The following is a 14,844-nucleotide window of genomic DNA, read 5'->3' on the forward strand; positions in this document are numbered from 1 at the left end:
ATGGAACGTGGTGGATACTGCGCACTCCTGAAACTAGGATTCGAGATGGATATCTCGCTCATCCAAGTTCTCGCCATTACTCAAAATAAATCCAACCAATCAAACTCTTTCTCGTCGCCGTGCGATTAATCAGAAAAACCTTTTTCATAAACGAAAGATATATTGTCTTAACGTGATGCAAAACAATGTTTCGGCCATAATTGTTGAGTCGAGATAAGTGACGTTTTTTCGAATGTTGATTTGTAAATCCATTCTATGTGTGGTATACATCCGCTCCTCATCTGTTTTGGGTAAAACAATGTTTTCGTCGATTAATACAATATAGCTTTCGCTAAAATCGACCAACAAACAAACATTTTTCTACCTAAAACTACGTAAGCCTTGATTTCTCTGTTGAGATACGTAGGAGCAGGATTTGTAAATATTGTCAGGCCCACTAATGAAAAACTTAGGTTTAGTCATTCGTCAAAAATCCAAAAACATTTTCCTCGCTTCCTTTCTTTCTTTCCCACCTAATAACTTAAAGCCTAACATTTTAAACTAACACTAACGCACACAACTAACCTAATGGTTCCCGTTGAGTACAACGGACGTGAGGGGTGCTAATACCTTCCCCTTGCGTAATCGACTCCCGAACCCTGATTTGGTTGCGACAACGATAACCATTGTCGTTCTTTCTTGGGTTTTATCAATATTTCCCCTTTCCTTTTTAGGAATAAATAAAGTTCGGTGGCGACTTTGTTCAGTCCATCATGCGAGCATGCGATTGCGCTTCGCTTAGGTCGTGTTCTCATTTTTCGAGGTGCGACAACATATATATATATATATATATATATATATATATATTGATAGATTGATAGATAGATAGATAGATATAGATAGATAGATATAGATTTATATAGATTTATATAGATTTGTATATGTGTGTGTGTGTGTGTGTGTGTGTGTGTGTATATATATATATATATATATATATATATATATATATATATATATATATATATATATATATATATATATATATATATATATATATATATAGAGAGAGAGAGAGAGAGAGAGAGAGAGAGAGAGGGAAGCAAAAAACTCATTTTAATTTTTGGAGTGTTTAAAAGATATTGAAGGTAAGAACTCGTTTTGCATTTTGTGAGAAAATATCCTCAGCAAAAAACTGACAGTGGGGTAGCGAGGGACGACCCTGGTCTTAACGTTTATTTCAAAAAAATGCAGAAAGTTGGTGTGTGTGCAATAAATAGCGAGTGGTGATCTGTAACACCCACATATAATGTACGTCTAGAATACATATTATACATAGTGTAAAACTGGTACTGAAATACATAAGTTCTTAGAAGCACAGTGTACATATACATACATGCCCAAAAGATAGATAACATGGCACAAAATGCACATAAAAGTACCCAAAATAAAACTACTAGGATCTAGATCATTAAATAATGATCCCCAAAATATCTACACAACAGAAAAGCCATCGAGTCATCAGGTAAGCTAGATATCACTCTATCTTACCCTTATCCTTCGCCTGCTCAGAACCACCTGAAAAATAATCAACAACATGGGGTGAGATAATAATCTCAGTGGGTTCCCTATCTTATGGGTCCACTCAGCTCTACAGGGTTTTCTAATCAATAATCAACTCAAGTCAACAAGGGAACGAAGACTTAAGCGATGGGGAAACTAACTCGCAATGTATGGCAACATGCACCTGAATTCTCACAACTCAACCATGATCATTATTCAGATCACGAAACATCAATTCTCGAACGGACTTACGTCTAAACCAGGCCTGGTTCTTGAATGCTTGTATGATTCGACTTTCGTGGTGGATATCGGGTCCTCTATGAGGCTTAATCCCAAGTTCAAGTGACTGTCACCCGTATGGGAATCTAACCCACTTAGGGTATCTTTCACCGTATGGGAATCTAACCCACTTAGGCGTCCACCTTTCCCCCATGTCCGTCGTGGTTGGGACTCAAACCCAATTGAGGCTCGAATCATCGGTCTCACATCCCAATGCTTACTCATCTAAGCATACCAAATAGAGATGTGCACCATCACAGAAAACACACACCTGAATACATGATCAGTTCCACAAACTATCAGTTCTACAAATCATAACAAGATCCATCGATCATAGGTGACTTCATTCACCATAATACATAACCAATAACATGGCATGTTCCATACAATGCGTCTCATTCTCAATCATAACAACCGTTCGTCCACGACCTCCACATAAGCGTCGTACGAATGAATACCGTCATCCAACATTATCTAAGTTATAAACCTAACTCATGACCTAATATCAATCCTAGGTTAACCTAGATTCATTAAGTAGTTTTCACCATTAGCATGTATTCAACACAAGCATAGCATCACAAATGATTAATGGTTGGAAGAATGCTCTTATAATCACTTAAGAAATGGATTTTGAAGTTTTTGACATAAGTCAATCGATTGGTTGGGGAGGCCCAATCAATTGGTTCCTCTCACATTTCTATTTTTCAAAGTTTGCACAAGATCAATCGATTGATCCTCAGTGTCAATCGATTGGCTCACTGAAATTTTCCACTGTTCCAAAATAGAAAGTTTGTGCAATCGATTGTAATGCACAGTCAATCGATTGGTCCTACTAAAATTCCATTTTCTACAAAACAAAATGGTTATACAATCGATTGATTGCAGGGACCAATGGATTGGTCCTCACACATTTTCACTTTTCCATTGTGCAGAACACCATTTCCTCTATTAAACCATTTCCAACAAAACACCCACTCCTTCTTCCAACCAACCCATCACACTACAAGCTTATATACACATATATAACAAGTTCATAACCACAAGGATTTCAAGGTCATAACCACAACCAATCATTTACCCACAACCACAACAATCATATTATCACAACAATCATAAGAACACATCAAAGCACATGTTCATGGAAATCAACAAGAGCAAGAGAGAGAGATATCATATAGCATGAATTTTCATGATTTATCTATGATTCTACAACCCTAATCCTCTAGAAATCTAGGGTTTCTAACTACAACCCACCTCAAGAAATAGAAGAGGAGAAGTTGTTGGAGATGAGATGAGGATGAAGATGATGGTGTTGGTTCCAAGATTTCTTCTTCTTCTTCTCCACTAGCCTTGCTTTCTCTTCTTCTCTTGAGCTTCTTCTTTCTCTCTATTCACTTGTCCGATACATTGAGAAAACATTTGGCATGTGGTAGGTGGTATAAGATACAAACATGTGGTGGTGAGTGAGTCAAAGGTTACTAGCAAGTGGCCATGAACATTTGTGTGGTTAATAAGTGGTAGAAACAAATATCTTAAGTGGTACTAACCATAATATTTGTTCTACTAGAGAAATTGACCCATTATTAGTGTTACCAAAATGTCCCAATTAATAAAAGGTCAGTCCCAATTAATATTAATTAAGTCAACCTGAACTCACTATTTACTCTATTTATCCCAATTGACAATGTTTAGAGCACATAGGAACTCAAATGATCTCAATTAATAGGAATTTGGGTATTTAAGGAAATACGGGGTATTACATCCTCCCCCCCTTAAATAAAAATTTGTCCTCGAATTTAAATATTACCTGGAAGAGATGAGGGTAAGCTTTTTGCATTTCTGACTCTAGTTCCTAGGTAGCATCGCCCGGATGTGATTCATCCCACTGAACCTTAACAAGAGGAATATCCTTATTCCATAATACCTTAACTTCTCGTCCTGCAATGCGACTTGGTAGAGGTTCGAAAGTCATATCTGCTTCCATTTCTATTGAATTTGGAAGAATAAGCTGAAGAGAATTTGGAATGAACTTCTGGAGTTGAGACACGTGAAAAACATCATGCATTTCTGATAGAAAAGGTGGTAAAGCTAATTTGTAGGCTACTTCTCCAATCCTCTCTATAATCTGGTATGGCCCTATGTATCTCGGATTTAGCTTCCGTGACTTAAACGGCCCTTTCAGTCTCAACCTCAGAGTCACCTTCAAAAATACATGATCACCTTCATCAAATTCCAATGGTCTTCTCCTGTGATCCGCATAGCTCTTTTGGCGATCTTGCGCTTTCTTCATCTTATCACAGACCATCCTTATCTTCTCGGTAGTCTCTTGAATAATCTCCGGTCCTATGATCCTTTCATCACCAACTTCCGTCCAACATAGAGGTGTTCTACATTTCCGTCCATACAAGGCTTCATAAGGAGTCATCCCAATACTTGCATGGTAACTATTGTTATATGCAAACTCAATCAATGGTAAAAGCTCCTTCCAATTCCCTCCACTTTCAAATACACAAGCTCTTAACATATCTTCCAGTGTCTGTATCGTTCATTCAGTCTGACCATCCGTTTGAGGATGATTAGAAGTACTCAAACATAATCTCGATCCTATAGCTTGTTGGAATGCCTTCCAAAATCATGAAGTAAACTTTGGGTCTCTATCGGACACAATGCTGGTTGGAACACCATGCAACCTAACAATTTCCGAAAGAAACAACCTGCAAGATAACTTGCCTTGTAAGTAGTCTTCACGGCCAAGAAGTGTGCAGACTTAATTAACCGATCCACAATCACCCAAATTGAATCATAACCACCTTGTGTCCGAGGTAAACCCATTGCAAAATCCATTGAAATACTATCCCATTTCCAAACTGGAATCTCTAAAGGTCGCAATAAACCAACTGGCTTCTGATGCTCGATCTTTACCTGCTGGAAAACAATGCATTTCGACACATACTCTGCAATATCCCTCTTCATTCCAGGCCACCAATAGTCCTTCTTCAAGTCTTGATACATCTTCGATGAACATGGATGTATAGTAAACGTCCCCTTGTGGCCTTTCTCTAAAACTTTTCTTTTCAGCTCAGCATCATTCGGAACACAAATCCTTTTATTAAACAGAATAACTCCATCCGGTGACTGAGCGAAACCTAGTTGAGTCGACATCTCTTGCAACTTCTCATCTATCATTTGTCCTTGTCGGATATCTTCCCTTAGGCTAGAAATAACATTCAAATTTCCCATTATCACACCATCTTGCGTCCAACCAAACTGAAGATTAAGATCTTGGAACTTTTCCAACAATGTGTATTCTAACATCATCAACTCAGCTTTATGCATCTCTTTCTGACTTAGGGCATCCGCAACCTTATTCTCTTTCCTCGGGTGATACTTAAGCTCAAAATCAAGGTCCTTCAAATACTCCATCCATCTCCTCTGTCTCATGTTTAACTCTTTCTAGTCGAATAAGTATTTCAAACTCTTGTGATCGTTGAACATCTCAAAACGCACTCCATACAAGTAATGTCGCCACACCTTCAAGGCAAAAACAACAGCAGCTAGTTCTAGATCATGAGTTGCATAGTTCTCTTCATGAAGCTTCGGCTGACGAGAGGCATAAGCTACAACCTGACCACTCTGCATTAACATCCATCCTAATCCTTTCTTAGAGGCATCACAAAATACTTCATAAGACTTACTAGGGTCGGGGATGACTAAAACAGGAGCAATCATTAGCTTCTCCTTCAAACTCATGAAACTCTGCTCACACTTCGAATCCCATTTAAAAGAAATTTCCTTCTGGGTAAGTCTAGTCATTGGTAATTCCATCTACTAAAACCCCTTTATAAACCTTCGATAGTAACCTGTCAAACCTAGGAAACTTCTGACTTCGGAAGCATTCTTCGGTCTTTCCCAATTAATAACTGCTTCAACTTTAGATGGATCCACTGATACTCCTCCTTGTGATATTACATGACCAAGAAACCTCACTTCGTTCATCCAAAATTCACACTTGCTTAACTTGGCAAAAAGTTGCTTCTCTTGCAATACAGATAGAACAATCCTTAGGTGTTCTCCGTGCTCCTGGGGGTACGAGAATAAATCAGAATGTCATCAATAAAGATGACCACGAACTGGTCCAAGTAAGGTTGAAATATCTGATTCATATAGTCCATGAAAACAACAGGGGCATTCGTCACACCAAATAGAATTACAAGGAACTCATAATGGCCATATCGGGTCCTAAATGCAGTCTTTGGTACATCCGAACTCTTAACTCTTATTTGATGATAGCCCAGTCGCAAATCAATCTTCGAGAACACACAGGATCCTTTCAACTGATCTAGCAAATCGTTTATCCTTGGCAGAGGGTACTTGTTCTTAATGGTAACTTTATTCAACTGGAGATAATCAATACACAACCTCATACTACCATCCTTCTTCTTTACTAATAACACTGGAGCTCCCCATGGTGAGACACTAGGTCAGGTGAAATGCTTCGTTAATAACTTTTCCAATTGATTCTTCAACTCTCTCAACTCGAGTGGCGCCATGCGATAAGGAGAAACGGATATTGGAGACGTCCCAAGTATCAAATCAATAGATGATTTCACTTCCCTTTCAGGAGGAAGAGAGGTGACATCCTCAGGGAAAACTTCCGGAAATTCACAAATCACAGGTATTTGTGTAACACTCAGATTATCTCTAGATTTCTTGGTAAGAACCAAGAGAACTGACTTTTCATTCTCAAATAAGAAATTAACCATGCCAACCGTACCTTCCAAGATAGTAGTTAATACATCCTTTGGAGTAGCTTCACTATATGGAATGATAATCAACTTCTTTTCGCATCCAATAAACACCGAATTGGTAGAAAGCCAATCCATCCCCAAAACCACGTCAATCTTCTTAAGTGGTAAACAAATAAGATCAATCTGGAAAATTCTACCATTCACCGAGAGCGAACAATTTTCACAAATCAACGGTGTCTCAACCACATCATCCATGGCGGTAGTAACCACCATAGGAGGAGACAAAGGGATTGCTTACAAGCCAACACGATTCATGCACTGAATTGATACAAAAAAGTGTGTCTCCCCACAATCAAACAATACAAAACAAGGATGATTATTGACGAGACACGTACCAGTAATTAAGGCATTGTTTCTCTTAGCCTTCCTTGCATCCAAAGTATAAACTCGACAAGTGCTCCTCCCCTGTATCTGATTCTTATTCTGAGGACATTCCCTAGACATGTGCCCCTCCCTTTGACAAGTAAAACACCTAACTCCACTTCTAGCACATCTTCCAAAATGAGACTTCTTACACACTTGACATTGAAGTGGATGGTTAGGTCTTGCATGTTGCACCTGTTTTCCTTTGAAAGCCTGAGATTTGGGCCTAAACTGGCTACCTGGCCTCCCTTGGTCTCTCTGTCCACTCCTATATTGACCCCTTTCTTCTTGAACTTTCTTCAAATTATTCTCAACCACATAACATTGCCTTAACAATTCAGCTTAAGTAGTGAATTCCCTTTGAGAAACACTATGAGAAATTTCACCCCTTAGACCAAACAGAAACTGATCAATCATCCACCTCTCATCCGGTGCGTACGCGGCTTGTCTAGAATAAGCAGCCATATATTCGAATTCTCAGTATATGCAGCTACTGTCATAGTACCATGTCTAAGATGTTGAAACTCAAACTCTTTCTGAGTCCTCAGAGAACTAGGAAAATACTTATCCAGGAAAACAGTCTTAAAATGCTCTCAATCCCTAGGTACTCCTTGATTGTGAAGGAGAAGGGCGATCCAAAATGCAGCGGAATTTAAAATTTCTCCTTTAATGATCCTTACGAATGGGCATGATCAGTGATAGAATCGTTACCTCTTGTGGCGATCACGAACGTTGAACGATAACAACGCCTCTACTCAGTCCACACGAACGGATTCCTTCAATCTCAGTGCTAGCTGCTACGAATGAAGGCTTTGAGTGAGAGAGAGAGAAACGAAATTGCAAGTGTAACAATGCTTCTACACAAGGGTTCTATTTATAGAACCACTTGTGTGGGCTGCAAGCTAAAAAGCCCACTCAAGTGTATATGGCCCATATCTTATAATATGCCAAAATCACTTAAGCGCGTGGTACCTTACCATATTTCGTATTCTACTTAAGTACACCTTACCTTACGATGTTCTATAATTCACTTAAGGGCACCGTACATTACAGTATTCCTTAATTACTCTATCTCTCATCAATCCGTCCTTTGTGTGTGACCTTATAGGTTTTCGCGGCATTTGCAATTATATTAAATCACATATTTAACATAATAAACAGTGAGCGGTATCTAGCAACACATCACTGCTACCCAAGACACGAAAATGTCATGTGATCTGACAAATCCTTCTGTGATAATAATTATGTGTATAATTACCCTTTTGCCCTTATGTCTATATTGAACACAAGGCATAGACCGTGTCATCCTTGTCCAGTTCAATATTGGGCCCATAGACATTTATCCTGTTACACAGGATGGGCAAATTCCATCTAGGTCACTCATGTCCGTTAGCATGCTTCGTGGAGTACCCATTAACTGTCTTTATGGTCATCCAATTACAGACAACGTTTGATCAGCAATAAGGCACTCGACTCTACATCTAGGGTCCATAGTGGTTTCAGGTCGAAGGGTGGTATACACCATTATCACCATGAGAATAACTTATGACACTTTGCATAACATTCTATATAGTATTCTCATAGCGGGTCAATCCAGTATAAATATTACTCTTAATATTCATACCTATGTTTAAGACTTGATAACTCTTTATCCATGATCCATGAGATGTGATCATTAGTCTATAAACATAATAGTCTTCATGCTTTAATGTTATCCCACTTCATAATAAAGCTTGACTACGGATACTTTAAGAATAGTGTCCTTATGTTTAATGTGATCTCATGATTAAGTCATACTTGATACATTAAACGGACTAGCTATTCTAGAGACTTTATTAAACAAACATAATAAAGAAAAAGCCTTTTATTATTAATAAATAATTTGATACAAGTACCAAAAGTATTGGCATCTAGGGCTTACACCAACAGATTGGTCATAAGAGTCGAAGCACTCTCCCACCATCTCACAGTCAGACCCTTCGTCATGTGAGAAGCAAACAAAACATTGTTCTCTTCACTACAATGCACTATTTGAAAAATCCTTTCCATGCTGGTTATCCACTCCTGAGCCTTCACATGATTCAACCCACCATGGAATTCAGAAGGATTCATGCGGAAGAATTTTCGGAACTACCACCTGCAGCTTCTTGTGGAAACCCTTGAGGATGCAAACTACCATTCCACTGTTGCATCATCTGTTGCATGAATTGGTTCTATTGCTGTTGCATCTGTTGCACAAACTGAGGCCATTCAAAACCTTCACTGCCACTTGGCGGTTCAGAGTCTGAATTTTGGGTTCTGGGTCTACCACGACCTCTGTGTCGGTCAGCCATGATCCTGAATGTCATACAAATGGGATTAAGTTGATCAGGCTCAATATTATGAATATAACACCAAGGACAATGATGACAACCCACATATGAGGCAGAAAGAAATACTTATAATATTTCATGGCTAGGTCGAGGACACGACCTTCTCTGATACCAACTGTAACACCCACATATAATATATGTCTAGAATATATATTATACATAGTGTAAAACTGGTACTAAAATATATAAGCGCTTAGCAGCATAGTGTACATATACATACATGTCCAAAATAAACATAACATGGCACAAAATGTACACAAAAATGTCCAAAAGAAAACTACTAGGAGCTAGCTCATTAAACAATGATCCCAAAAATATCTGCACAACGGAAAAGCCATCCAGTCATCCGGTAAGCAAGACATCATTCTATCTTGCCCTTACCCTTCGCCTGCTCAGAACCACCTGAAAAATAATCAATAACATGGGGTAAGATAATAATCTCAGTGGGTTCCCTATCTTATGGGTCCACTCGGCTCTACGGGCTTTTCTAATCAATAATCAACCCAAGTCAACAAGGGAATGAAGACTTAAGCGATGGGGAAACTAACTCGCAATGTATGGCAACATGTACCTGAGTTCTCACAACTCAACCACAATCATTATTCAGATCATGAAACATCAATTCTCGAACGGACTTACGTCTAAGCCAGACCCGGTTCTTGCATGCTCGTATGATTCGACTTTCGCGGTGGATATCGGGTCCTCTATGAGGCTTAATCCCTAGTTCAAGCGATCGTCACCAGTATGGGAATCTAACCCACTTAGGGTCTCGTTCACCGTATGGGAATCTAACCCACTTAGGCGTCCACCTTTCCCCCACGTCCGTCGTGGTTGGGACTCAAACCCAATTGAGGCTCGGATCATCGGTCTCACATCCCAATGCTTACTCATCTAAGCATACCAAATAGAGATGTGCACCATCATAGAAAACACACATATGAATACATGATCGGTTCCACAAACCATCAGTTCTACAAATCATAATAAGATCCATCATTCACAGGTGACTTCATTCACCACCATACATAACCAATAAAATGGCATGTTCCATACAATGTGTCTCACTCTCAATCATAACAACCATTCATCCACGACCTCCACATAAGCGTCGTATGAATGAATATCGTCATCCAACGTTATGTAAGTTATAAACCTAACTCATGGCCCAATACCAATCCTAGGTTAACTTACTAGATTGATCAAGTAATTTTCACCATTAGCATGTATTCAACACAAGCATAGCATCACAAATGATTAATGGTTGGAAGAATTCTCTTAGAAACAATTAAGAAATGGATTTTGAAGTTTTTAACATAAATCAATCGATTGGTTGGGGAGGCCCAATCGATTGGATCCTCTCACATTTCTGTTTTTTAAAGTTTGCACAAGATCAAACGATTGATCCTCAGTGTCAATCGATTGGCTCACTAAAATTTTCCATTGTTCCAAAATAGAAAGTTTGTGCAATTGATTGTAATGCAATGTCAATCGTGGTCCTGCTAAAAATCCATTTTCTGCAAAACAAAATGGTTGTGCAATCTATTGATTGCAGGGACCAATCGATTGGTCGTCACACATTTTCACTTTTCCATTTCACTGAACACCATTTCCTCTGTTAAACCATTTCCAACAAAACACCCACTCCTTCTTCCAACCAACCCATCACACTACAAGCTTATATACACATATATAACAAGTTCATAACCACAAGGATTTCAAGGTCATAACCACAACCAATCATTTACCCACAACCACAATAATCATATTATCACAACAATCATAAGAACACATCAAAGCACATGTTCATGGAAATCAACAAGAGAAAGAGAGAGAGATATCATTTAGCATGGACTTTCATGATTTATCTACGACTCTACAACCCTAATCCTCTAGAAATCTAGAGTTTCTAACTAGAACCCACCTCAAGAAATAGAAGAGGAGAAGTTGTTGGAGATGAGATGAGGATGAAGATGATGGTTTTGAGTCCAAGATTTCTTCTTCTTCTTCTCCACTAGCCTTGTGTTTTTCTTCTTCTCTTGAGCTTCTTCTTTCTCTCTACTCACTTGTCTGATACATTGAGAAAACATTTGGCATGTGGTAGGTGGTATGAGATACAAACATGTGGTGATGAGTGAGTCAAAGGTTACTAGCAAGTGGCCATGAACATTTGTGTGGTTAATAAGTGGTAGAAACAAATATCTTAAGTGGTACTAACCATAACATATGTTCTACCAGAGCAATTGACCAATTATTAGTGTTACCAAAATGTCCCAATTAATAAAATGTCAGTCCCAATTAATATTAATTAAGTCAACTTGAACTCACTATTTACTCTATTTATCCCAATTGACAACTTTTAGAGCACATAAGAACTCAATTGATCTCAATTAATAGGAATTTGGGTATTTAAGAAAATACGGGGTATTACATGATCTGTGGCAAAAAATGAACACATTTCAAAAAAATCAAAAAGTTGGTGTATGCAGTAAATGCGAATTATAGCAACGGATATATTTTTCAACTTATATTAAAATTTCTTAAATGCAAAATAATATAAAAAAGTATTTTTAATTAAGAAATTAGTGTTCAATAATCTTTTATATAATATTATTAAGTCAATTTGTATTTGATATAAATAAAGATATTAATAAAGACATCCACAACATATTATTTATATAGAGAGAAGCAAAAAACACATTTAAATTTTTGGAGCGGTTAAAAGATATTGGTGGTCATAACACGTTTTGCATTTTGTGAAAAATATCCTCAGTAAAAATTGACAGCGGGGTAGCGAGGGATGACCCTTGTAAATACGTTTATTTCCAAAAAAAGCAGAAACTTGGAGTGTGTGAAATAAATAGCAATCTGGTCAGAACACGCTTAATATTTTGCGAATGGCTACCCTCAGCAAAATTGGATCGTTGAGGTTAGCGAGGGGTGATGTATATGCAAATTATTTCAACTGATATATTTTTCATTTTATATATTTTTAATTAATAAATTAGTGTTCAAATAATCTTTTATATTATATTATTAAGTTAATTTGTATTTGATAAAAAAAAGATATTTATAAACACATGCAAAACATATTATATAGGAGGGAAGCAAAAAACTCATTTAAATTTTTGGAACGGTCAAAAGTATTGGTGGTCATAACACGTTTTGCATTTTGTAAGAAAATATCCTCAGCAAAAAATGACAGTGGGGTAGCGAGGGATGACCCTTGTCAAAACGTCTATTTCTAAGAAAAGCAGAAAGTTGGTGTATGTGCATTAAATAGAAATCTGGTCTTGACACGCTTAACATTTTGTGAATGGCAACCCTCAGCAAAATTCGAGCGTTGGGGTTAGCGAGGGGTGATCTGTGGCAAAAAAGGAACACATTTTAAAAAAATCAAAAAATTGGTGTATGCAGTAAATGCAAATTATTTCAACAGGTATATTTTTCAATTTATATAAAAATTTCTTAAATACAAAATAATATAAAAAAATATTTTTAATTAAGAAATTAGTGTTCAATAATCTTTTATATAATATTATTAAGATAATCTGTATTTGATAAAAATAAAGATATTAATAAACACATACAAAGCATATATATATACATATATATATATATATATATATATATATATATATATATATATATATATATAAAGGGTTGCCCTCTCAATAGAGAAAAAATATATTTAGGAGAGAATTAAAAAACTCATTTAAATTTTTGGAGCGGTTAAAAGATATGGGTGGTCAGAACACGTTTTGCATTTTTGAGAAAATATCCTTAGTAAAAATTGACAGTGGGGTAGCGAGGGATAACCCTTGGCAAGATTTATTTTCAAAAAAAGCAGAAAGTTGGTGTGTGTCCATTAAATAACAGTGGTGTAGCGAGGGATGACCCTTATTAATGTTTATCTCCAAAAAAAAAGAAGCAAGTTGGTGTGTGTGCAATAAATAGCAAACTGAACACACTTAACATTTTGTGAATGGCTACCCTCAGCAAAATTCGAGCATTGAGGTTAGCGAGAGGTGACCTCTGGCAAAAAAGGAACGCATTTAAAAAAAAATCAAAAAATTGGTGTATGCAGTAAATGTGAATTATTGCAACGGATATATTTTTCAACTTATATTAAGTTTTCTTAAATTCAAAATAATATAAAAAAAGATTTTTAATTAAGAAATTAGTGTTCAATAATCTTTTATATAATATTATTAAGTTAATTTGTATTTGATAAAAATAAAGATATTAATAAACACATGCAAAACATATATATATAATATATATATATATATATATATATATATATATATATATATATATATATATATATATATATATATATATATATATATATATATATATATATATATATATATATATATATATATATAAGGGCCCTCTTAATAGAGAAAAAATATATTTAGGAGGGAAGCAAAAATCTCATTTAAATTTGTGGAATGATCAAAAGTATTGGTGGTCATAACACGTTTTGCATATTGTGAGAAAATACCCTCAGCAAAATTTGACCGTTGAGGTTAGCAAAAAAGTTTGTGTATAGCAGTAAATGTGAATTATTGCAACAAATATATTTTTCAATTTACATTTAAAAAGTTGCATTGAACTTAAATTGAGAACAAAGATAAGAACAAAAGAAAAAGAAAATGTGAATGGAGGAAGATTAAATAAAAATTATATAAGAAAAATTTAATAATAATAATAATAATAATGATAAGTTATTACTATTAATAACAAAGTTAATACTAATTATTATTATTATTATTATGTATAATTTTAAATAAAATTTAATAATAATAATAATAATAATGCATAAAACATTATTATTATTATTATGTGTAATTTTAATTATTATTATTATTATTATTATTATTATTATTATTATTATTATTATTATAACAATAATGTATAAAACATAAGCTAAATATAATTATTAATTAAAGAATATCTTTTATGTCATTTTACATGTAATAGCGAGTGAAATCGTTATTTTATCAAAGATTTTAATAACTTATCAGTTATTAGTCATCAGCTATCAGTTATCATTCATCAACTATAAATTATCAACTATCAGTCATCAAATATAAACTTTCAACTAATTTATTTGAATTTTTTTTGAAATAACCATGTTTTTTCAAATATATTTTCAAAATAACCATTGTTTCTAAATATTTACCAATATAACCACTTTTCCAAAGAAAAAGTAACACAGACGTCATTTGTATTGGCACATGCAATGAAACTTTTGTACATATAAGTCATTGGCATTGGCGCATGCATGTTCATGGCGCCACTAGGAGTGGCGCATGCATGTCCTATGCGCCACATGCAATGGCACATGCATAGTCCACTCAGTGGAGGCGCCAATGCATGTGGCTATTGCTCCTACAACCCATCTATAAATACAACATCACCCTCCCATACTTTTTCACACATATTCTTACTATCTCCTTCCATTTTTATTTAAAATG

At 35.8% G+C, this 14,844-nt stretch overlaps 1 protein-coding gene across 1 annotated transcript; it reads right to left on the minus strand.

Moving 5' to 3' along the window:
* Positions 1-6,299: 6,299 nt before the first annotated feature.
* Positions 6,300-6,821, minus strand: LOC127136749 (uncharacterized). The gene has a single exon (XM_051063273.1). It carries the CDS (start codon positions 6,819-6,821, stop codon positions 6,300-6,302), a length of 522 nt encoding a protein of 173 aa, XP_050919230.1.
* Between the last annotated feature and the right edge of the window lie 8,023 nt (positions 6,822-14,844).

The sequence above is a fragment of the Lathyrus oleraceus genome, chromosome 4, assembly GCF_024323335.1.
Source record: "Lathyrus oleraceus cultivar Zhongwan6 chromosome 4, CAAS_Psat_ZW6_1.0, whole genome shotgun sequence".
NCBI lineage: Eukaryota > Viridiplantae > Streptophyta > Magnoliopsida > Fabales > Fabaceae > Lathyrus > Lathyrus oleraceus.